Genomic DNA, 21,847 nt, shown 5'->3' with positions numbered 1-21,847 from the left:
TTTCTTGTCGCCCCTTCCTGACATGTTTATTTGTGACACTTTTCCATGTACTGGTACGCCCGAGGCCCTGTCCGTACGCTGAGGGCGGGAGGCAGCGCGGTGCTGACCTTGGCCTGTCACCGCCGCCACGCCGCTCTGGGCCGCCGCAGCGGCTAGGAGCTGTTCAAACGCACGCAGACAGAGCTGCTCGAGTAATCCGCGAGCGAGGTGTAAGCCGGGGAGTGACAGATGGCGGGGACAGGCTGGCGGGGAGCAGAGAGCAGCCAAACGATGCGAGCGGAGCGTTAGGCGGCGGTGACGGCGCCGCTGATCTGCCCGCCGGCCGTGGGCTGCAGCGGCAGCGGCAGGGAGGGGACAGCGAGGGCCTCTTTCTTTTCTCCGCTGGTGCAGAGCTGCACGGCAAGATGTAACGCCTCGAGTGAAAACAGATTCCTGCACTTTTGTCTCTGGGTAGACTGTTCCTTTGTACCTGGAGCTACGTTTCAGCAGAGATTTTAAAACGAAATATCTGAGGATGTGTATTGGTGGGTCAGTCGTTTTCCTTTGTACCTTTCTTTGATGGTTAAATAACACTTATGGAGGAGCAGGAGATTACTTTATCTTCTACTTTCTTATTTGTTGGGGTTTTTTTTAATAGTCACTTTCAAAATTCTCAGTGTTCTTTCTAAATCCAGACAAGCTGAAACTGTATTTTTAGTCTCCTTAGTGCAGTTTGCAGGTTTTGTGGGAGGGAAAAGGGAAAAGCCATTCCCCAGGATCATGATGAGAAACAGCTGAACTGTTCTAAATGTTGATCACTGTAGGTGGAACAGTAAATCAGGACTGGGCAAGGCAAGCATTTTATTTGTTTAAACTGTCCCATGGGTTTTTCTTGCTTATTTTTCTAGTTTAACTGGATTGGCAGAGACAGGGAATGAATAGTATGTATTTTATGGTTGTTTTACAACATTACAGCTCCAAGAGTATAAATAAAACAAAGTTTCTCAGCTCTTAGTGTTCTTTTTATTTCATTCTTGTGTTTAGCATTCTGTTCAGTGAGGTCCTGATTCTGCGTCACTGACAGCAGCAGAGGTGTCCCCTGACACTTCAGCAGCCTCAGTAACAGATTTTTAAGAGACTGAGCTTTTTAGCTGCTCTGACTGGGGTTTTATGTGCTTGTAGATGTAAGATTCTCCTGAATGAGTTGCACTAATGCTGGTTCTACTCCCATGGTTGCCCAAAAGTGGGCACTGTGACTGTAAACATGCATCCTTGCCTCAGTGTCACCACACAGAAGAGGAAAATGAGATACCTCAGAAGGGCTGAGGAGATGAAACTGAAATTGTCAAAGGTAAATGAAAGTAGTGTAACAAGCAGGTGGATATTTATGGAGCTTTTCTTATAGTGCCTGCCTGTACAGTTAGTATGTATATTTTTCATGCAGCTTCTTATAATGCATAACTTTAATCCTAGTTTGCTGCACAAGTTTGACTACCAGTCCCTTATTTAATATTGTCCCTAGCACGTCAATATTTTGGGATTTTTTATTAGCTTTTCCAGGAGTGCCAGCTAACTATTCTTAGAAGTGCTGCTGGTTTGCATCTACAAGAGCATTTTTAGTCTGAGCTGGGGATTCTCATGAGGCAACTTTCCTGTTGATCTTCATTAACTGTGCTTTTCATTCACATCACAGAGCAGTTCATGAACTGGATACCTTTCAGATGAAATTAGTAAAGAAGATGCACTCCAGTAGTGTGCCTAATATGCTCCAGCTGCTAATGGGCATTCAGTTCAGTCCATGGCACCTGGTCAGAAAGCCCTCAGCACTCACTGTTTTCCTGTAGAGATCTGCTTCTATTGGAACACCCTGACTGATCTAAATATTGCAGCTATTGGTAAAAACTAATTAAGGTTCTTTCTCTTCCTAGTTATGTTAAAGTAAGATAATAAGAACTTTAGAAATTATTGAAGTGGACTAAACATATACACAGTAATTTGTTCCTTGTGCTATCAATTAATTGTTGGGTTTAAATGTTTGCAGCAACAAGACAAAGTCAATAGCCAATATTGTACTATGTACATTCTTAAATATATATTATCTACTTAGCTTATACATTATCTGCTCAGTTATTGTATGAATTCTTAAAGTAAAACAAAAAAAAAAGGCTTTTTTTTTTGTCAGGGCAGTCTGAATCTTTTCTTCACGTCTCTTTTATTAGCATTATTTTTATCACTGTCAAGCCAAAATGTAAGGGTGCTGTTTGGAAAACAGAAGTGGCATTAAATCCTCCACAAACCTGTTCTTGCTTTTTTTTTTCACTGCCAAATATGATGCATAAGAGGAAAGAAAAGAAAAAAAGAAGGAAAATATTGAGTGATGTTGCATGAAATGGTAGCCAGCACAGGAATCAAAAATAGCTTTGAGTCACATAATGTGCACCTGGCCAGCAGGTTTGACAGAGCACTCCCAGCATTTCAGGGAGCTAATGTGGCAGCTGGAACTGGAGGACTGCAAGTACGGAGTGCTCAGGAAAGCTGCTGCTGGTGTGCAGGAAAATATCAATGCCCCTATAAACAAGAAATGTAAAAGTCTGGATTTTTCTTTTCCTTCAATCGTTGGGTGTGAAATTGAATTGAGAAGTCTCCAAACTATATTAAATCACCCTCTTGGCATTGCCACAGGAACAATTTATTTCATCTTGAAGGAGCCTTTGGTTTCCAGATCAGTGGAGCTAAGCAGGAGGAACGTGCGTCACAGTGAGGTAAACAGGGATGCGAGCTGCTTAAAAACGGAAAAGGCAACGCAGCAAAATTCTGTGCCCCTGACATTTGTCAGCCTCTTCCGAAATGTGAATGCTGTTTCCATTAAGCTTTGGGGCAGATACTATCTCTGTACCTTTTGTTGTGCCGATGAGTTGGAAGCTGAGCAGAAATGTATGTAGCTCAGCTGATTCTTGAGGAGGCGAGTCTGCCTGGTTCTGTGCTGAGGTTTGCGGGGCTCGTGCAGGGCTGGCGTGCCTTGGTGGCTGTCCTCGTGCAGGAGGCTGGTGGTGAGGGATGCCTCTTACTGCCTTGGGCCTGCTGCGAGGTGACTATCAGCCTTCGTGCACTTTCCTACCCATTTTTGTCATCACACGTTTTTGTGAGATGATTATTGACAAATGTCTGTACTGCATTGTGTAGCGTCTGTTAACGCTGTCTCAGAGTCTCTCTCCAGAACAAGACAGTAAATCTGTAAGCAGTAAGTATTACCTTAAATATTTCTGCTGTCAGAATGGTTTTGGCACAAAATGAAGGCAAAACCCTCGATGCAGTCTTCAGGATCTGAAAGTTCTGTGCTGGTGCCTCCAGAACAGCCCTGGCGTGTAAGGGAAACATGGCAGCATGTGTAAGCTAATGTCCTGGTGTGAGTTAGAACTAACCCTGTTCAGTGATTTTACTTTTTAGCCAAGGCTCTTCACTTTCTGAAGTTAGCAGCATCTTTTCACAGACAGTGTTTGCTTCCAGCAGTGAAGAATGGACTCTGCATGTTTAGAGTTACTATCAAGGCTTGGCATGTCCAGCCTGGGACTTCCCTGGTGCCTGCTGCACAGCATCAGTGCTGGTGATGTAGCTGCCAGCAGGGGGGGTTGAGGTCAGTACTGGGTTTGTATATATTTATACAGATTCCATTTTCTTATTTTCATTAAAGCTGTTGTAGTTTTCTTTTCTAATCCATAAGTCTCTCTCCGTTACTCCTTTTCTCTCCCCCTTTGGGAAGGAAGAGGGGTTATCAGCAAGTATGTTACAGGTCTAGTGTGCAACCCTGACCCTAAACCTTGGCAGATTTATTGGCACCCAACGTGGGCCAGGGCTGTGTGCAGACATGCTTTGTGGCCAGTCTGTGTTCTTTTTAGGGTTGGTTCACTGCAAAGTACAGAGCAACCAGGTCACTTAGCATCAGGGCTGGAATACAAAACATGTATTTTTTACATTGTAAAGCTTACAGATATTGGACCCCCTTTAACATTAACGGGATTGCAACAGTACAAGCAAATTGTTCTTGATTTAAGTGAAGAGAGCAAGATTTAATGCATTCTTTTGACGTGCCCCTTTCAAAGTCCAGCCTTAAAACTTATTTTGGCTTCTACTATTTAATTTCATCTTTGGCTCACACTTTAACTCTTAAAACCAACAGAAAGCCAAGCAGAGAAGAGAAGCTGCATGAGCTGAGGTAGCAAGCCTGAGCTGACTTGTCCAGGTGCTGAGACAGTTGTGCAGTTTGGGAAGAGGCTAGTCAGCACTGTGTGTAACAGAAATGAACAAACCCAAGATCTTTTCACCCCTGTCTCAGTGCTCTAATCTGACTTCAGGAAGAGATGAGCAGAACTTTGCACTTAGTTCCAAGGTGAGAAACACACTTTTGGGCAGCACTGTAACCAGGCAGTCATTGCAGAGTACTTTGTACCTGACAAAATACCTCACAAAATACCCAGTGTTCCCTGGGGTTTTTCCTTTTTCAGAATTTCTCACACGTAGAAATGTTGCCATCTTAAAATGTACCCTGATGAACGCTGGAAGGGCACATTTTTTATTGCACTTTTTCATTGCCATTTCCACGTACGGGGTTGTTAGAGGGATTCACTTTGGTAATAGAAGAAACTTTCTGCAAAGCAACATTCAGACAGTCATATTCACTCAGAATATTTTATTCAACTAATACCTTGGCCCACAGGTAAGGATGGAGTGGGAAGATCTCACACTCCTGGCTACAGCTGCCTTCAGTGCAAGGTAAGATAAAAAGCTAGGACCTGGAGACCTGTGTTGTAAGGTGATCTTGGAATGATAAATTTGTGTTTTATTCTCCTAGCATTTCTTAAAGGCATGAGGACAAGACCATGGGAGCTCTTTATTGATCATTATCGTAATTGTGTTGAAATATTTCCTCCCTTTTCAGCACTCCAGGGATTTTAACTGGGAATCGATAGTGCTTTTTCATATGTGCTCCCAAAGTTTCCTGGGAAGTTTTACATTTTTAGAAGCAGAGAACTGGATCATTGATTAGGCTGTTGTTTACATTGGCTACTTTCAGGAGTTCTTGCCATTTAAGGAATTTTCACACGAGTTATATCAGGCTGCTTGCTTGTTTTCTGTGGTTCACCCAGTTCTTTAAAGTTCTGATTGGAAAAATCAGAGCCCTTTCTTTGTTTTTGGTTTTTTTTTTTTTTCCCTTTCAGAAATGCATACTGCTGTCCTGTAATCTTTTCTTCCCATCCTTATTAGCCTTTTTGCTACTTCTTGGCCAATGGCATTTTGAAATTTTATGGGTCTAGTGCTAGATAACCTCCTCAGTTTGAGCCTAAATCTCTTAATAGGCAGTCTTTGTTTTGTACCAATGCTGTTGGTTTAGTTTGGATAATCCCTTTCCCTTCACATCGTTTGCTGATTTCCTTAGAAGCAGCAGGAAGCACATGGTACCTTAGTTCCTGTTTTCCAAAGTGAGATCATCCACCTTTACCTCCTGTGATAGGCTCACGACTTCTCTGATCATCCTTGCAGCCTTCTGTTGCTCCTCCAGCTTCCTTCCATCTTCCCTAATGCTGGAGGAGCATTATCCTTACTCAACAGCCAGGCTAGGTTGTTACATTACCCTTTATGTGGCATTGACAATACCCCGATCTTGGAATTACTTCCAGCTGGTATTTTCCAGGCTTCTGTATTATTATTATCTTTTTTAACTGTGTGCCACTTCAGTGACTCCTTTATCCCCCCTAGAATTAACTGGTATGCTGGGCCTCTTTGCTATAACCGAGGAATTAATGTGTTGGTAGGATGTTTTTGTTTCTAGACTCTCTGGTGCACAGCATCCATGTGTTGTGTCAAATTCCATATTCCTTCTTGTGCCACACGAGAGATCTGCAGTGCTGCAACCAGCCTGGCTGTGTGGAAACAGAGAACATTCAGCTCTGAGATACAGGTTTATTTCTTGCAAGAAAATTTATATCTGATACAGAACTGATTTCAGGAAAAACGTATTTCATACTTGCAAATTATGTCTCATTTTCCCTTTCATATACAGTTAGTGCTTTGGATTATCTTGTACATAAATGCACGGGGGAAAATGCTTTTGCTTGCAGAACTCTAGGTAAAAGGGTTAGACTCAAGTTTTAAATCACAGCCACCTCCCAAGTCCAATGTGTAAGGAGGGTAATAATGGGTGTAAGCTCGCTGAATAGTAAAATGTAATTTGCCTTCTGAGTTCTAGGGCTGTAATCCAAAACTCGCTGATGTCTGTGGAAAGACTTCCATTTATTTGAATTAGGCCTTGGCTTTTGTCCTGAATGAACACAATAGGAGTGGAGCTATTCATGAAAGAAATGTTTGGAAATAAATCACAGGAACTTGCAGTGTCAGAACCCAATTCACTTGCTAATTCAGGCAGTCATGGTTTACAATGCTTGTTCTGTCGATACTTTGTCATAGTCCCTCACATGAACCAACCAAATTCAATCCCCCCCAAAAAAAATAATCATTTGCCACTGCTGCTGTAATTGGAAGGTTGTTTCTGGATCATTACTCTGATGTTTGAAACCTTCTTTAACTTCGAGCCTAAGCCTGTTTATGCCAATTGTTTCCACTTGTTTTATGTCAATATAGTCTTCTACTCTGTATACAGTTCTGATAAACTACTGAGGATCGTTCCATCTTCTCTCAGGCTTTGCTTTGTTTGCTAAATGAGCCAACTATTTTCATGTCTTATTCAGTAAATTCATACCCTGTTGCCTTTATCTGAATCTATTCCAGTTTGGCTTAATCTGTCTGAGATATAGGCAACAAAACCTGCATCTTTAATGAGCTGTGATAGTGCTCTGTATAACGTTGTTAGTGCTCTTCCAGACCTATGCAGTATTTTAATTGCCTCCTTATGGCTGCATTTCACTGATCACTTTTATCATGTGACTTACAGGATCTTCATTCCCAGGTGAGCTCCCATTTAGCAGCAGAAATAGTTTGTAGTCCAGGAGTGAATATCTTTGCCCTTGTACTTGGAGGCTTTTAGCTTGTGATTGTTGCTTGCTGCAGTGCTCATTTCTTCCTTGGACAGCGTTCTGTCGTGAATGATAACAAGCAGGCTTGAGTAATCAGCAGCCTTAATTAGTATGTTCCTACTTTGTGCTAATTTTGTTAATAAAAAAGAAAATGAACTCCAGAAGCTGCTACAGGTGGTGAATGATGGCTGGTGGGAGCTGACAAAGGTGACAGGAGAGGAGTAGGGAAAAGTGCCCAGTGCTGGGCAAGGAATGGAGAGATGAGGAGAGAGCACAGGGCCCATGAGGGAGAGGTGAGAACTTCTGCAGTATTGCTCAAAAGAAGGCTGCTTACATGTGCAGAGCATTAATCTGGTCTCACAGAGACGTACTTGGGATGGATGAAGATGTGCCAAAATCCCAGAAATAATTGTGTAACTCATGACTTTCTGCATTTTGACTTTTAAAAGTAGTGGCACTGCAGTGTAACTTTGGACAGTCCTTTATTTTTTTTCCCTTGGGACTTTTCAAAGTATTCTGAAAGTTTGAAGACTTATTTTCTAAAAGCATTTTAAAAATACAGAATCCTAAAAGCACTTTAAAAGCCCTGAATTGAGAGGATTATGAGTCTTGAATAATTTAGCCACAAAACTTGAAAGGGAGAGAATTTGCTTAGGTCTTTAAAATGTATATGGTACATTTTCTTATAGATTGGAATGACTCTGAAAGACTTTTATCCAGATAAGTACATTCAGCAGATATTAGAAGTCACAAGCAATAGCAATTAAGGCATAAGGCATTTCCAGGGAATTAATATCAAGCTGGGAGGAGTTGGGATGGCTCAAGATGCAGCTGAGGGCCATTAACTGCAGTTGATGATTAATGACCTCTGCTGAGGTCATTACTATTATCAGCTGAAAACGTAGAAAAATTCAGATGTGTGAATCTTTTTCATGAGAGCTGCAGTTTTGGCTGGTGCAGTAGATGTGGACAGAGTGCCCTGAGCTGACAGAGCCCTCAGATGGAAGCCTTGATTTCCCTCCTCCCCACAGCGTTTTTAGGAGTGTTAATCAAAGCTGGATCTCTAAAGCTGCACCAGTATCCAATTGAAAAGTAAGCAGAATAAAGTCTATAGCACTTTAATGCTCTCCCAGTATTACATTTGGTGTCCAGGACTTAATCAGCTTTATTTAGAGTTACTCCCATCTGTCTTTCGGTGCCTAATGAGAACATGTCTCAGTACTGTCCAGAAGTGAGCCCAGAACATTCCTTGTGCTCACTGCTCTTGGACCCACATTTGAAATCTCACCTTCCCTTCTTTACATTGTGTCCCTAACCAAGATTTGGGTTCTGGGTTGTCATATATGCTGTGAACAAAGAGGGCACAAGAAAATACTGCCGTGTCCACACAGGCTGAATCTGTTTCCTAATGAATAGTCCAGTGCCCACAAAGGTCCATGAATGATTTCTTCTATTGTTGGTGATATATTGTTTTTAATATGTTGAATGATTTAATTGTTGACTCGTAGGGAAATTGAGAGCTACCACAGGGTCTGGGAAATGTTCACCTTGCTGCTTACTTTTAGCTTATAGTACCCGTTTCTGAATGCTGTGTAAATCCTGCTTCACACATGTGCTGGTCCCCCCTCTCTCTCCCCTTCCCCAGTCCCCTTCCCTGGTCATTGCAAAGGTTGTAGCACCAAAATTGTTGCTGGCTGTAGTGGCCCAGGACCAAGGTGGCTGCTGCTGTTGGCTGACCTTTCCACAAATGTTGCTGGATAGAGACATCTGCTCAGGAAAATGGAATTTTGCAAAATTGTGAGCAAAGCAGTTAAAAAACAACTCAGGTGTGAAATGTTGATAGTTTGGATGTTAGGTGGTATGACTAGACCTGCTTGTACAAACTTCAACTCCTTGCTGTCTGTGGGAGTCCTGTGTGCCTTTACTCCCCCTCAACCAAACCCCTGAGCAGTCTCCTCTCCTCTTTTTTTTAATTTCCCTCCTCCAGAGTATCTCCCGTGGTGAGAGGAGGAGGTGAGTGAGGTCAGGTGAAATGAAACGAAAGTCATGAAAGCTTTATAGACCACAGGGAGGTTCCTTTGGAAGGGTGCCAGAGATGGAAGATCAGTTATGGGGAAGAAGACCACAGAGCTGGCAGTAGATGAAAGGAGGTCTGGTACATGGGTGTTAGTGTTTCCTGCGCCTTGCCACAACACTGGGCTCTTTTCCTAGTTAACTCTTTAACATCGTGCTGATGGTGGTGCTCCCACAGTGCTGTCACTGGTCCCTCGTGCAGCTTCACTGTGCTCCAGGATACGTCTGTCTGAGTAGTTCTGGAGCCTTTGTCTTGCTTGTAAGATCAACAGATGAGAACTGAAGTATTGATGAGATTACATAAATTGCATTTTCTATTTCATCTGCTGCAGCCTCTACCAGTTAGCCACTCTAAGGGATAAGAAATTGTTTTCCTGGATGAGAAGTGAAGAAGTTCTATTTTAAAACATGTAAGAACGTGCTTACTTGCAGATATATCAAGGAAAACATCAAGTTATTGTAATTATGCAAACACCTGATGTAATAGCCTTCAGTGTATGATGTAGGGTGGCAAATCGTCTCAAACACTGGGCTCTTTTAAGATAAAGAACTCTTAAAAGAAGAGGCTTTGCTCTGGCTGATTGTCCATCTTCTAAGACTTCAAGACTTGGTCGCAGTAATTAAAGCACTGGGACTTTAGGTGGGACTCACTGGACGGCTGAGTAAAGTCTGAGTAAACACAGAGGCCAGACAAAATGGTAACTGCTCCCCTTCAGTCTTAGCATTTGATGAATCTCTGCTTGTGTCAATGAGAAGACCTCTGCAAGTCTGTCAGAATCCAGTTAAGGACTTTGGGTGAAGATGTGGAACTAGCCCTCTGTGTGCACATAGTTAGCAGAGAACTTGAAGAGAGAGGCTGATCCTCCAAGGCTGCTTGTGTACCTTGGATTTCTGTTGGTTTTTAAAATACCCATGTTTGTGTCATGTACTTTTGAAGATGGAGTTCTACAGTTCCACAGTGTCATTTTTAAGTCTGAAATTTGTCTTTGGGACAGCTCATTGTTTTCAGTTCATTGTTTTCATTTTCTCCCTGCTGCTACAGGGACTCTCAGGGAGTGAATGTATATCTGCACTAAGTATTTAACAAAACGTCCAGAAAAGCAGGACATGGCACATAGTGACCCCACAGTGCTGGTGTGAACGTCACCCTCAGTTCCAGTGGGCCTGCCTTTGTCTGCTGACTCCATTGTAGTTCAGCACAATGTTTGCTTTTGTACAGATGAGGCCACAGTTGTCTGGTATTTTCAGTCATATGTCCCTTTCAGCTTCTTTTCCTAAGCCACTGTCACAGTTTCGCTCTGCTTTTACGAGAAGTGCAGTTGCTGCTGGGTTCTCTCCTTGAACACTCTGTCCTCCCTGTTTGGCTGAGTTCAGCACTTCAGTCCGCTGCTGCTCTAGGGACACCCACGCCCAGGGGCCACAGGCTGAAACCTCCTGCTTAAACTGTTGTCATCAAGTTTCAGATTGTCCTTTGACACAGACTGATGTGACAAAGCACAAAATAAATCTTCAGCATTATTTCTTTTTCATTTGCAGGAAAAGTTTGAAGGCTTGTTCCGTGCCTACGATGACTGTGTGACATTCCAGCTGTTTAAAAGCTTCAGGCGCGTGCGGATAAATTTTAGTAGTCCCAAGTCAGCTGCTCGTGCCAGAATAGAGCTGCATGAAACACAGTTCAGAGGGAAGAAGTTGAAGTTGTACTTTGCACAGGTAATGAAATCTGTTCTGTGCTAATGCAGTAGTAGTACAGAAATACTGCACAGTAGTGCTGAATAAAAGTACTAAAGGTTTCCCCTGTGCCAGAGCTCTCTGCTAAAAGATTATTCAGACATCCTTACGTTGCCTGAGCTGTACCTGCACAGTGGGTCTGCAGGAAATTTAAAGCACTTAGGACCCAAGTTGCTTATTCAACACACAGAAGTTACATCGCTTAGAACTGATTCACAGCATTGGGTGTTTTCTGTGGGTAACTCTCTAAACTAATCATAAAATGCCCAGTAATGCTGAAGTATCATAAGTTCATTAAAAAATGAGGACTGAATTACTTATTTGATCACAACCCCGAGCCACAGTCAGGCTTCCTCCTGCCACCTTTTTTTTTTTCTTGCTGAATACAGGTGTGAATTTTCTAAAAGGAATTGGGGAAGTTCAAGTGAAAGGGAGAAGATAGGAGGAGATGAGTACCCCAGCCTGAGGGCATAAGGGATTATATCCATCTGTTGGAAGTGTCAGGTGGGGGTTTTAATTCCTCTTGGCCAAGGGTGAGTGAAGTCAGGTGTCCCTCAGACTGGGTGAGTATCAGACCCAAACCAGGCTACAGAAAGGTGAGGGAGGCTGAGAACCCAACCCCTGCCTCTTCTGGATGTATTTTAATGAGTGGCTGTGGCTGCTGTGGCTTATAGGGTACTCACTGCTGCTTATAAGCAATTTAAGTGTTTTGAGCTGTCAGACTGGCCCTTCAGGGGCCTTAGGCTAAGGACAGGTGAAGATATCAGTCAGACCTAAGAGGCAGTTAAATTTTGAGCCTCTGCAGCCTGGTCAGAATAGGAGATGTTTGGAGCCTAGACAGAAACAGGACCTTAGGAATACAGAAAGCTACAGTTGTGAAAAAAAGACAATGTGCCTAACTGGTTAGATGAATTCAGGAGATCATAGAATGGTTTGGCTTGGAAGGGACCTCAAAGATCATGTTTCCAACCCCCCTGCAGTGGTCAGGGACACCTCTCACTAGACCAGGCTGTGCAAAGCCCCACAAGAACTCATCCAGTGATGGAGCATTCATGAGACCTTGCAGCTGGATGTAGGTGTTGATAATCCCTCTCAACCCCATTTTATATGCTTGCATCCCCTAGATCTACCAGTGATTTTTTTTTTCTGAATGGTTTCAAAACCTTCTAGTGAGCAGATCTGAAAACTATTTCACTCCAACAGCACAATCCAGAGGTTAATAGGAAGCTTGGGCTAACACAAGAAAAAGAAGAATGTCCATGACAGTGATTAGTCTCCATAGCTAAGCTGATTTCCTGCAAAGCCTTTTAGGTATCTGCACTATGCTCTCCAGTACATGCTTAAAAGAGTTTATTAGTTGTGTCCAGGGAACGAAGATGTGGAGGCAGCACAGTGTCTGGAGAAGTGGATGTTTATATGGGCCTGAGCCAGGCACTGCCAGAACTACCAGTAGTGGGGAACATGGAGCCCAGGGACCCAAACTGGCTCTGTGCCCAGTCCTGCTGTCTCGAGCTTGCTGTCATCCAGATGCAGTTTATTGCTTCTGGGCCCGAGCTGGTTGTAAACTTGCTCAGGTATGGCTGTAGTGTAACTCATTTACACTGAGACTTCTTTAATACACCAGAAAAAAAGCAGGAATTAAACTCGATAATTTAAGATGGAAATAAAATGAGAACAATTAGTTGCCAATGACTACAGAACATGACAGATTCCTTTGTCGCTTCAGCTAAAGACATCAAATCTTCAGAAACCTTTCTGAAGTTACTGATAAGGCCTTGGTGCATTAGCTACTGGTTTCTTGTCTGATGTCTGTTTTTATTTAGGAATTTAGGCCACTAGACCACAATAATATATTTTCAGCCTCAAAATTGTCTGAACTAGCAGCTGTGGATACCAAATTTTTGCATGTATCCTCATAGAACATATACAGTAGGCACAAACATTGTAGCTGTGCTCATATAACAGCTCCCCACAGTGTATTTACTGTAGAGGAACCATCTGTGAGGTTGAGATGAAATTCATCTACAGGCCTTCTCTGTGAGACTGACACTGAAACCCTGCCTGGGTGGCATTTGGGAGAGGTGTATGATTTGGGTAATCATTCCATTTACCCATCCTATACTAAACAACGTATTTGTTCTGCTTTAAAGATTCAGACGTCTGAGACAGATGGAGACAAGCTTCATTTGGCACCACCACAGCCTGCAAAACAGTTTCTCATCTCGCCTCCAGCCTCCCCACCTGTAGGGTGGCAACCAATAGATGATGCAACACCTGTCATCAACTACGACCTCCTTTATGCAGTCTCTAAGCTAGGACCAGGTAAGCTTGTGCTCTGTGTGTGAAAATGTGTCAGAAAAAGCAGGTGAGAAATAGCAGTGTAGAAAAGTAACTGCGGAGGCAGTTGGGGTAAAGCCTGTGAGTTGCATTGAAGCTCTGGGTTTCAGTCAATGCAAGTCAGCTGGTTCCTTGCTTAAGAATGAATTTTACTCCATCTACATACAGAATTATATCTTATCTGCAGCTCACAAGTGCTGCTTGAAGAGCAGGTCAAAGCTTGTTTACACAATTTATTTGGCCTGGGTTTGATGATTTATGTGGAGACTGGACAAATGCTTGTCCATGAACTTGAAGAATTTTTGCTGTAAATCACATCTGCTCAGTACTGCTTTCTGAGATGCAGGAAACCACCAAATGTTTGGGCTTCTCTGTGTCTCCACCAGAGTGGAGAGACTCTCACATTAACAAGTTTGTCACTGTTGCCCAGTCCTGGCAGGATTGCTCTGTTGGGACTGACCATTTTCTGTTGAAAACTGTATACAGAAGAAATGGGATAAGTTGTAGCCTCTATCAAAACAGGGTAGCTGTCAATGGATAATGCAGAGAGACATTCTTCTGTCTTTCCTTCTTCAGGTAATGAACCAAAAATTTTCATAGAGAGTATTACTTTTGATTTAATTAAGTCATTTTTAGAAATAGTTTTTCTTTCAAAGCTGTTCAAGCATCCTCTGAAAATTTTCAAAACAGAAAATGTTCCAGTTTCAGTTCTAAGCAGTACCATTTAGAAATTGTTTACATTTGTAAACTGTAAGAAAAAATAGCTTGTTAAATTATTTTAGTATTGAAATACAGCACTTCAGATCCAATCTAATAACGATCAGTGGGGTGAGCTCATGAAAATTTATCAGAGTTATTTTCAAAATTCCTGTAGGATGAGAGAATTCTTTTCTCCCCAGCCGCTTTGTTGTTTTGAGACCAACTTCCAATTGCAGACATCTTGTCACTGGAGCTTTTGTGTAACTGCACCAGAGTAACCCAGAGCTGATGTGTGTGGGGTGCAGGGAGAGATGTTTCATGATTCACAAGGTTTGCAGGATCATCTCGTATCTTTTTCATATGGAATCTCTCACAGGGGGATAATATATATCAGGAGAACATCAGAGATTCCTGTGGTTTACTCCCCTCCAGTAGGAAAGCCCACAGAAAAGGGCTGTCAGGTGTAACACTTTGTACTAGATTGCATATTATTACTTCCAGAATTGATGCTTCGCTTCTAAACTGCTGAATAAAAGAAAGAAAAAAAAACAAAAAAACCCAAACTCTTTTTTTTTCCCTTTGATGCAGCAGTGTTATAAATGGAAACATGTAAACGAATTCCCTAGCTAGCTGGGTAATAAATCAATTCCTGTTCTGGAGCAGTGGAATGTGAAATATCACTCATTGCCCCACGCTCTGGGACAGCTCTGCGTGAAGGTCACACTCGCCCGTCGCTAAGGAGCCTGCAGGGAGCAATAGGAAAAGTCATTGTGTGCTCTCTTGGTTCTATTTTTAGCACTTGCTAGAGAGATCAATTTTAGTTAACTGCAGTGGTGGTTTTAAAATAGTGTTGCAGTTCTCAGTTGTGCATTTACTATGTTTAGAATTCCATTGAAAAACAGATCCCACCAAAGCTCATTTCTCGATATCACACCAGTAAAGCAGGCTGCTGGACATCAAATGGCACTGGTAGCCTCAGCCTAGTTGTTTTTTTTTTCTTTTCTATTCACAAACACAAAAAATGTAACTATGACTTAGCAGCTATCAAAAAAACTCAGTGGCACAGTTTGCAGAGCTCTGAATGTTAGAGCCTGAATTCAGTGTCTTTGACTTGTAAGGAATCTTTGCTGTATTAAATACACTGATTTGGTAAGACTAATATCTGAGAACCAGGAATACTCATCTGAGCATGTGAATAGTGAATGTTTTTTTGTATGTCCTCAGTACAAGGTGGGTTTTACTCATCTACTTCACTGCAAAGATAAGCTTCAGCCCTTGGACAGAGCCCCGTGGTACCTTCCCTTTCCCTGAGTGCAGGTCACACCTTCCACAGCTCGCTGCACGATCACCATAGCCACAAAATGAGACTAAAACTGTGCCCAGGCACAGCGGCTGTGAGGTTGGCTCCCAGGTACAACAAACAGGCTGGAAGGTGGTTGATCGATTTGCTGTGTGTTGTCTTTCCCCAGGCTCAGCTCTGGCACAGGTATTTTTGGGTTTTTGCAGTCCTGTGGCTGCAGCAATGACCGTCTGGCATCTCAGAGGTCGCAGGGAAAGATTCCTTTTTGCTGTGCACAAAAGGAAGCAGCTTTTTGTCCTTTGACATTACACTGAAATCAGTATGGGCACATTTACATCTTAGAGAAGACCATGGCACGTTTAATTAAGTTTCTGGTTGAGTGCTGTATATTCTCACTTTCTGCAGATGCTGGAAACGAGCTTTAAATGAGGTGTGAACAGAATGCTGTAGACCAGTCAGAGCCAGCAACTGTGGCTGTGCCTGGTTCTGAGCACCAGCCTAGAATTCTTTCAGTACACTGCCAATAAAAGAGAGTGATTGTTAATCTTTTTGACGAAAAACACACTTCCACTGTCAAGAGAGCTGCCAGTAGTTTAAAACACCAATGGAGACACAAAGGTGTTGTGCTGAACTAGGGTGGTAGTTTGGCTGTTTGCTTATCAGGCCCAGGTAGTGTCTCTGCCTGGCCTGACTTGGACCTAGCTCTTTCCTACAGGAATGCTTGCAACCTACCCCACTGAGGTCTAGTCTAGGCCTTCAAGTCTTTTCTGTAACATTTTATAAGGTCTGAGTTCCATCCCATGGAGGAACATAGGAAATAATTTTAGATATGTTTCATAAGGGGGAGAGGGGAACCCCCAGATCTGGGCTATGCACATAAAGCAGAGGTGCTCCTCTCAAAGGAAAGGCAGCTCTGTTTGCTCTGCCATTGGCTAGTGCAGCAGTTTACAAACCATCACCATCTTCCTGGCACTAGAGTAAGTCCTTATCTTCTGGAAAGGAGTCCTACCCCCTCCATATCTACCCCCCAACCTGCATATTTCTCCCATTCTTCCCCCACTGCCTCTTTCAAACCTGTTACCCCAATCTCTTCTCCACAGGCTGCCCTGTCCTCCCTCACTTTCCCAGTCTGCACTCTTCCAAGTGCCTTTCCCTGGGATCCCAGGTGCCACCCTGGCCTCCCTTTGCCAATCCCAGCTCCTGCCTGCTGCCCACACAGTGGTTGCCCAGACAAATTGCCTTCCTCCCACGGCTTGGGCTTACGGGTTGTGGCTCCACTGATGAGATCTGCACTGTACAATAACAGGCAGTATGAGCCAGAGTCCTGAGCACTCAGCTGTTCATGTGCTCCCCAGTGTGATTTTGCCCTCTATCAGATAGCATTTGCATCCACAATTTCAGGCACTATCTGAAAACTGCTGCAGGCTGGGCACCATCTCCAGTAGCCCATGCAGACACTTTTGTACCAGTTTCAGTTTTCTCCACATTTCCTAGTGTTTTGTCATCATTCCAGCAGGCTTTGCACCTCCTTGATGCCCTCAAGCCACTGTCTAGGTCATGTGAAATACATTTTTCACACTATGAAAGCACCATTCTGAGGTGTTACACAGGATGGTCCATGTTGTCCACGCTCTTGGAGCACAAAGGAGACCCTGCAGCAGTCAGTGCTGCTTGGCTGCTGGGTCTGCAGATGGTCAGTGGTCAGAGGAGGGCTTGGGTCAGGGTTTCATTTTGGTCTCTGAGCAATTAAGATGTAGCTGTTGCTGCCGTGCTGTAGCTGGGCTTCTTGAGGAGGATGTGTAGCTCTTGCCCCTGCTCTGCCCTGCATTGGGCTCACCCTTGAGTGGAGAAGAGCAGGACCCTGCCCAGTAAGTGCTGCACACAGAGATTCCAAAGAGTGATGTCTCACATGGCAAGTTTTCCACGCGCAGGTGTTTTCAGACTGGTATGCTTGTTCTCATCCCTTCAAAGGGATATTAAATGCTTCATGTGACTTGCAGAGTGGAGGTGCAGGCAGGTGGATGACAGATAAAATTTTCCCTCTCTGTCCTTCCACTCCCTCTGCTCTGTGGCTGCTTCTGCCCTTCCCTCCCCTCAGCAGGCAGCGGGTTCAGGGGAGCTGCTGGGTGTAGGAAGCTTTCCCTCTGCCACCTTCTGCTGGGCAGGAGAGGAGGGGACCCTTCTCCTGAGCATCAGTAATGGACTCCCAGAGAGCAGCCCCCCCTTCTGTGTCCAGCAGAGCCATGCAGTGGGGGGTTGTGTGGGATGGCTGAGATCTCCTCCAGCACAGCCACCCACCCGCCCGCTACCCCCACCGTGTTGTTTGTAACCACTCAGGTGAAGGGACTGCAGGTGGAAGGTATTTTTGTGATGCTAATGATGCATCTGACATGGACTGGACAGCTCTGAACCCATTAACCTTTGATCACGAGCCAGAATCCAGGATAGGATAGCTGCACCCTATCATTACCATTTCTTCATTATTAATTAAGTATGTGCACATGCTCTCTGCTGGACAAAAGTGCCTCCTTAGACAAGAGATGCACCTTCAGTGAAAGGTCATCCTACCGATTTCCAGAGGGACAGAAAATCACATGCCATTACTTTCAACTCTGAAATAATGCAACTTGCTTTTGTGCTGTTCTTCTGGTCAGCTTTCTTGCATCACCTGAGGCTGTGTGGGCTTGCTTGTGGTTAATGTGGTCACAAAAGGTAGTGCCAAGTGACATAAAAGCAGCAAGGACTGTTGGTGAATGGTGAGACCTCAAATTCCTATTTATTTTTTTTAATCTCTGTGAAGTAAATTAATAGAGGAACATTGCTACTATTTTCAGGGGTTTGTTAGGAACATTTTCAGACAGATCTGTATGGTGGAGGTGCCACAGCTTAATTCTTCTCTGCATTAAGTCCTGCAGGCAGAGTTCAGATGTTCAAGCATATTTGATAGATTTTCTGATATTTTTCTAAGTAAATTTATGAGTTTCCATTGCTAGCTTACGTGAATATTTAAACAAGTTATTAAGGGATAGAGATAGCCCAATGACAACTGGATGAGAAAGACACCTCCCCTGAGGAATCCTTTGGCTTAGCCTGTAAACGTTCTCCAGGCAACTGGGAGAAGCAATTGGGCAATGCAGGACCTGAGAACGGGAAGGAGGCAGCATCAGAGAGGGCTCCATGAGAGCACAGGACAAGCCCTGGAGTGACAGTAACTACAGAAGTGAAGTTCGTGCAGTTAGGACTGACCAGCTTCTGTAGTTAGCATCTTTCAAGGGTTTGTCCTGCATTGCCCAGCCCCTCCCTGCTTGTCCTGCTTCTCCCACATGCTGCTGTGGATTTAGGTCCGTGTTGGGTTACATTTAGGGACAAGATACAGCTGTATCAAAGTCCTGTAGTTACTGTCCTGTTCCCAGCTCAGCCACGAAAGGGTGTTCTGCAGGCAGGAATGATCATGAGTGCAGGCCTGAGCCTGCAGCTCCTTTGTGCTCAGAAGTGAGGGGGTGCCCCAAACCCCAGATTCCCGAGTGCCTCACACTCTGATCCACAACGCGACATCAGCTGCCACGGCAGCTATGTGTGCCAAAGGCTTGGGATGTTCCTCCTTGTGTCTGCACTTCCTCCCACTGCTGTTTTTCAGCAGAAAGAGTCCTCCTGGGAGGGCTCTGTGCAGTAAAGGATGTGGTGTCTGAGCTGGGGTCATTCCCCTGGGTGAGGGTGGTGGATCTGGTTTGCATGGTGGCTCTGGCGCACGAGGACGGGGCCCGGCTGGTGTGCGTGGCACCGACGGGCTGCCTGGGGTGACAGTGGCCAAACGTGGCCTCCAGAGCTGGCTGGCAGCACTGACGTCAGCCCGTAGCTGAGAAATTAGCTGAAACCCTCAGGGGAAATAGGCAGGGAACAACCATATAATTTCTCAGTGCAGCACAAGCGAGACGTTTCTCTTTTTATATTTTAGCCTACCAGCAAGACCCGCAATGCTTTGCTCAGTTTGGATTCAGAGGAAAGGTTGCCAAAAATAGAGCAGTTAAATGTCAACATTAATGGTATCGCAGCAGTAAAACATTTCTCACAGCAAGATGCCTGACTTATAGCTATTATTCACTAGATGCCTCCCATTTTTAGGTAAAAATGCAGCATGTCCTCTGGTCGGTAGCCACGCAGTCTTGTTTGGACTGAGACTTTGTCAGCACTAATACCACGTGAGCAGAGTCCCAGACCTGTGTGTGCTAACATGGGACCAAACCCGCAGCCCTTCCTCACGTGAATTACTCTGCCACAAAGCCGCTAATAAATACAAATCCCAATGAGATGCAGGAGCCAAACCGGAGGTGCTTTGAGGTGGGGCTTTGCCCGTCCAGCTCCTCGTGCTGCTGGGTTCTGCCTGCGGAGCAGGCCTGAGGAGCTGCAGGTGATAACCAGTAGCTACTGACAGGCTCAATATCGGGCAGCATTCCGAAACAGGCGTAGTGCCAGCAGGTCATGCAGGGCTCAAGAGTCCCACAGCTGGTCCTGATTTTCCATTGTTTGCAGAGTCCTGCAGGTAACCACCTAAGCCATTACTTGTCCTGCTTGCAGGAGTGCTGCTGGAGACTTAAGCAAGGAAGGTACCTAGTTTGAAAATCTAACGTGCTGTTGGAGTGTTGAGCCTGCTAAGGAGCATTTATAGACTACACTCCGTGATCTTGCCTGTAGAGACAGAATTCCCTTACAGCCCCAGCTGAAGAGCTTTGAATCTTGAAATCCCTTGGGTTTTTTTTATTTCTGGAGCAATTGGACCAAGTGTTGATGTCTATCTTGAGGCAACAAGTTGTAGAACGTAATAGGCTGAAATGAGAGTGAGAGCCATGCTTGACTGAAAGAAAACCACCACAACAACAAAGACCAACCCCACCCCAAGAGGTGTGACACTGCTTCAGATCAAATATTTGATAGGTTGGATTGCAGTCCTTCTTCTTTACCATGAACTTCTGTGTTCTCTCTCCTCCTTGTACTGTGTTTTTTTTCAGTGCTGTTGGCCACTAATACTGGAGTAAGATGCCATTATAGGCAGCAGGGTATTTTATTATGTCTTACAGAGCAATGGTCACTGTCCCCCAGGGGCAGGATCCCCAGGATCTGTTGTGCAGCCTGCTCTGGGTGACCCTGCTTTGGCAGGGGGTTGGACGAGGGGATCTCCAGAGGTCCCTCCCAACCCCTGCCATGCTGTCAGCATCTGCTCTGCCCAGGTGCAGGAGTGCTCTGCAGTCCCAGAGGGCCGTGGGCTGTGCTGCTCCTCAGTCTGCTGATTGTTTCTCTCTGCTTCCAGGAGAGAAGTACGAGCTGCACGCCGGGACAGAGTCCACTCCCAGCGTGGTAGTGCACGTCTGCGACAGCGACATGGAAGACGACGAGGACCCAAAGAATTCTCCAAAGCCAAAAATCATTCAGACCCGACGCCCTGGCCTGCCACCTCCTGTATCTAACTGAGCCTCTCCGGCAGGAGCAGCACTTCTCTCCTCCAGCACAGCTCTTGGGTTTTCTTTGCTTTGTTTTGTTGAAAGGCAGCCATTGCCTTTTGGGTACCAGGACATTGCACTCATTGAAATCCCTTCACACAGTAATCAAGCCTATGTAATAAAAGGGCTAGGAAAAAGATCTTTGTATATGTAACCATATCACACACCAATTAACAAATTTTTCTGGAAAGGACAGAACAAGGCAGAAGAAACAAGGGAGGGTTTCAGTCTGAGGACTTTTACCCAGCTGTAATTTGCATGTTGAGACACCACTACCAGATAAATCCTTCAGGCTGGGCAATTAGGCCGATATTAGGTTTGATATCCAAACTCCCAGAATACTTGCTGCTGCCCTTCATCAAGCAGCCTGCTCCTCTGACCTCCTCAGGTCTCCAGCAGACCATAGGCTCTTCCCTTGTTCTCCTTTTTTTTTTTTTTTTTTTGAGGGGGGTGTGTTTGTTGTGGGTGTGTTTCTTGTTTTAATCTACTAGCAGCTTGGTGGCCTTTTCACTCCCCTGGAGTTTTCTGGAAGGAATGCTATCTTCACAGTACTTCTAGAAACAGCAGAAAAACACCCTCTTCCACCAACAGCTGTGGAGTACCCTGGCCCTTAATGGTGGCAGGGATGTGAGAAAGCTCTCTGGGCTGAGGGGAAAGGCAGCAGCTTCATGGGGGGGTCTGGTGTTTCCCAGACCTTCTTTCTCTCCAGAGAAGGGAGCTGGAAAATCAACAGAGATTGTCATTCTAGCTTCCATAAAGGTATGAGTGGTACTTCTCTCGAGTTTGAGGAGGAGGAGGAGCTGGCTGACTGCCCATTTAAGGTGGGATTCTTTGTGCTCTGTCACAGCTGGCAGTCCCAGCAATAATACAGGCTGAATGCTTTCCTGGTGGTGTGTCAATAGCCCTGAAACTGTTAGTAATTGCTCATCCATCTCTAACATTCATACCTTTTCCTGCCCCACTTCCTGTGCTTTCTAAAGCCCTTTTTGAGCTGTATGCAGTTTGGGTTTGTGGAGCTGAGGAGAGGTTAGTTGGTGTTCTTTTGTTGTTTTTTTTTCCTCTTTTTTTAGGCCAAAGAAAACAGGACCATAATTACACACTTGAAATTAGACTGCATGCAATTGAATCCCCTTTTTTCACTCTGTCCTGCATGTTTCTTTCACTTGCAATGTATACTGGGTTACAAAAATTGTCCTGTGTTTTCATCA

General features: G+C 44.5%; 1 protein-coding gene across 1 annotated transcript in view; it reads left to right on the top strand.

Annotated features, from left to right (window-relative positions):
- RCAN2 (regulator of calcineurin 2) overlaps nt 1–20,610 on the top strand; it is a 36,470-nt gene extending 15,860 nt beyond the window's left edge. The window contains exons 2-4 of the mRNA XM_008946330.1: nt 10,617–10,790; nt 12,959–13,130; nt 20,450–20,610. Coding sequence (XP_008944578.1) covers nt 10,617–10,790; nt 12,959–13,130; nt 20,450–20,610 — 507 coding nt within the window. The remainder of the gene's footprint in view (nt 1–10,616; nt 10,791–12,958; nt 13,131–20,449) is intronic.
- The last annotated feature ends 1,237 nt before the right edge of the window (nt 20,611–21,847 follow it).

This window comes from Merops nubicus, unplaced genomic scaffold (genome assembly GCF_000691845.1).
Source record: "Merops nubicus isolate BGI_N331 unplaced genomic scaffold, ASM69184v1 scaffold3198, whole genome shotgun sequence".
Taxonomy (NCBI): domain Eukaryota; kingdom Metazoa; phylum Chordata; class Aves; order Coraciiformes; family Meropidae; genus Merops; species Merops nubicus.
The sequence above is the reverse complement of the archived record's forward strand: the minus strand, read 5'-3'. Positions and strand labels throughout refer to the sequence as shown.